This window comes from Silene latifolia, chromosome Y (genome assembly GCF_048544455.1).
Source record: "Silene latifolia isolate original U9 population chromosome Y, ASM4854445v1, whole genome shotgun sequence".
Lineage (NCBI taxonomy): Eukaryota > Viridiplantae > Streptophyta > Magnoliopsida > Caryophyllales > Caryophyllaceae > Silene > Silene latifolia.
In genome coordinates, this window is record NC_133538.1 from 362,791,902 (window position 1) to 362,793,504 (window position 1,603).

Consider the following 1,603-nt stretch of genomic DNA (forward strand, 5'->3'; position numbering starts at 1 on the left):
ACAAATATGGAGAGTAAAGCAAACTGTTGGGGTACAACAACCAGTTGCAGTATAACCACAGGAGGGCACTCTGCCTCTGACTAAGACAAACACTCAGATGGTGACTGGGTTTGTAACCCCACGCAAAAGATTAGTCAGAATGCATAGACAGGAAGGAGACAGGAGTGGATATAGTGTTGATACTTTTGGCGCTCATTCTTACAAAGAAATACTGACATCTCCCTCAAAAAATAATGGTACTGATATTGGTAATGGTCGCACTAACTCTCCTCTTTAACTTAATGGATAAAATAGGATTTTGGAATGTGAGAGGAATGAATAGAGTGAATAAGCAAAAGTTTATTAATTTTTTCATGCAAAATAAGGGTGTTGGGTTATTTGGTTTGTTAGAAACAAAAATAAAGAGCAAGGCGATTAGTAAAATTATAAATAATTTCAATAACTTGTGTATTTCAACTAATAATGGGTACCACAATAATGGGAGAATATGGATTCTTTGGGATCCTAAGGTTTTCAGAATTCAATTTATTGAATACAATGCTCAATTCATCCATATGAAAGTTGAGGCATTGGTGAGCAGAAGTACCTTCTATTTTACAATGATATATGATTTTAATAGTATTCAAGAGAGGACTCCTATATGGGATCACTTAAGAAGGTTTTCTGGTCAAGCTGATGGTCCTTGCGCCATGGCTGGTGACTTCAATTGTGTGTTGTCAGCTACTGAGAGAGTGGGAGGCAATACTACCAATGCTGAGATTAAACCTTTCAGAAGTTGCATTGATGACTGTGAAGTAGTCGACATTCAGGCTACTGGCTCTTTGTTCACCTGGAATAATAAGCAGCAGCCTGTGGATAGGATTTATAGTAGGCTTTATAGGTTTATGATAAATAAAGCTTGGAGTGATCATTTTCCTGAGCTATATGCTAATTTCCTCCCTGAGGGCATGATGGATCATACTCCCTGCTTGATTTTTAGCTCAATGCAAGTCCAAAAACCCAAAAACCCAAAAGCTTCAAATATTATATTATGTGGGGTGCTTCTAAGGATTTTGTGCCTATCATCAAAAGGTGTTGGAGTCATACTATCCAAGGCACACCTCTTTTCAGGGTGACAAAAAACTTGAAGCTCTTGAAGCCTGCTCTGAAAGCATTGAATAGAGAGAAGTTTAGTGACATTGAGACTCCAACATCTATTAAGCAGAGTAGAGTAGCTGATTTGCAGGGTATGATAGGAAAGGATCCCTCTACTGTATCTCTTATAACTAAGGAGTTTAAGGCTTCTAAAAATTTGAGGGGGCTGACTGAGGCTAGGGACAGTTTCTTGGCTCAAAAATCTAAAATACATTAGATGCAGCAGGGGGATACTAATAGCTCTTATTTCCATGGAGTGCTCAAAAAAAGAAGGAATGGAAATAGGGTTATGATGATTGAGGATAGGACTGGTAAACTGTGTGATACACCAGAACAGGTACATAATGCTTTTCTGGAATATTATCAGGGCCTGCTTGGAGCTAATAAGGAGACAAAAAGGGTACACAGGAGAATAATTGAGAAAGGGACCAGATGTAATGCTGATCATCATACCCTGCTGAGTAGACCA

General features: G+C 38.5%; 1 protein-coding gene across 1 annotated transcript; it reads left to right on the top strand.

Annotated features, from left to right (window-relative positions):
- The first annotated feature begins 233 nt into the window (after nt 1-233).
- Nucleotides 234-1,351, top strand: LOC141631740 (uncharacterized). The gene is made up of 2 exons (XM_074444368.1): nt 234-985; nt 1,072-1,351. The coding sequence occupies exons 1-2, from the start codon at nt 234-236 to the stop codon at nt 1,349-1,351; spliced, it is 1,032 nt and encodes a 343-aa protein (XP_074300469.1).
- Nucleotides 1,352-1,603: the final 252 nt, after the last annotated feature.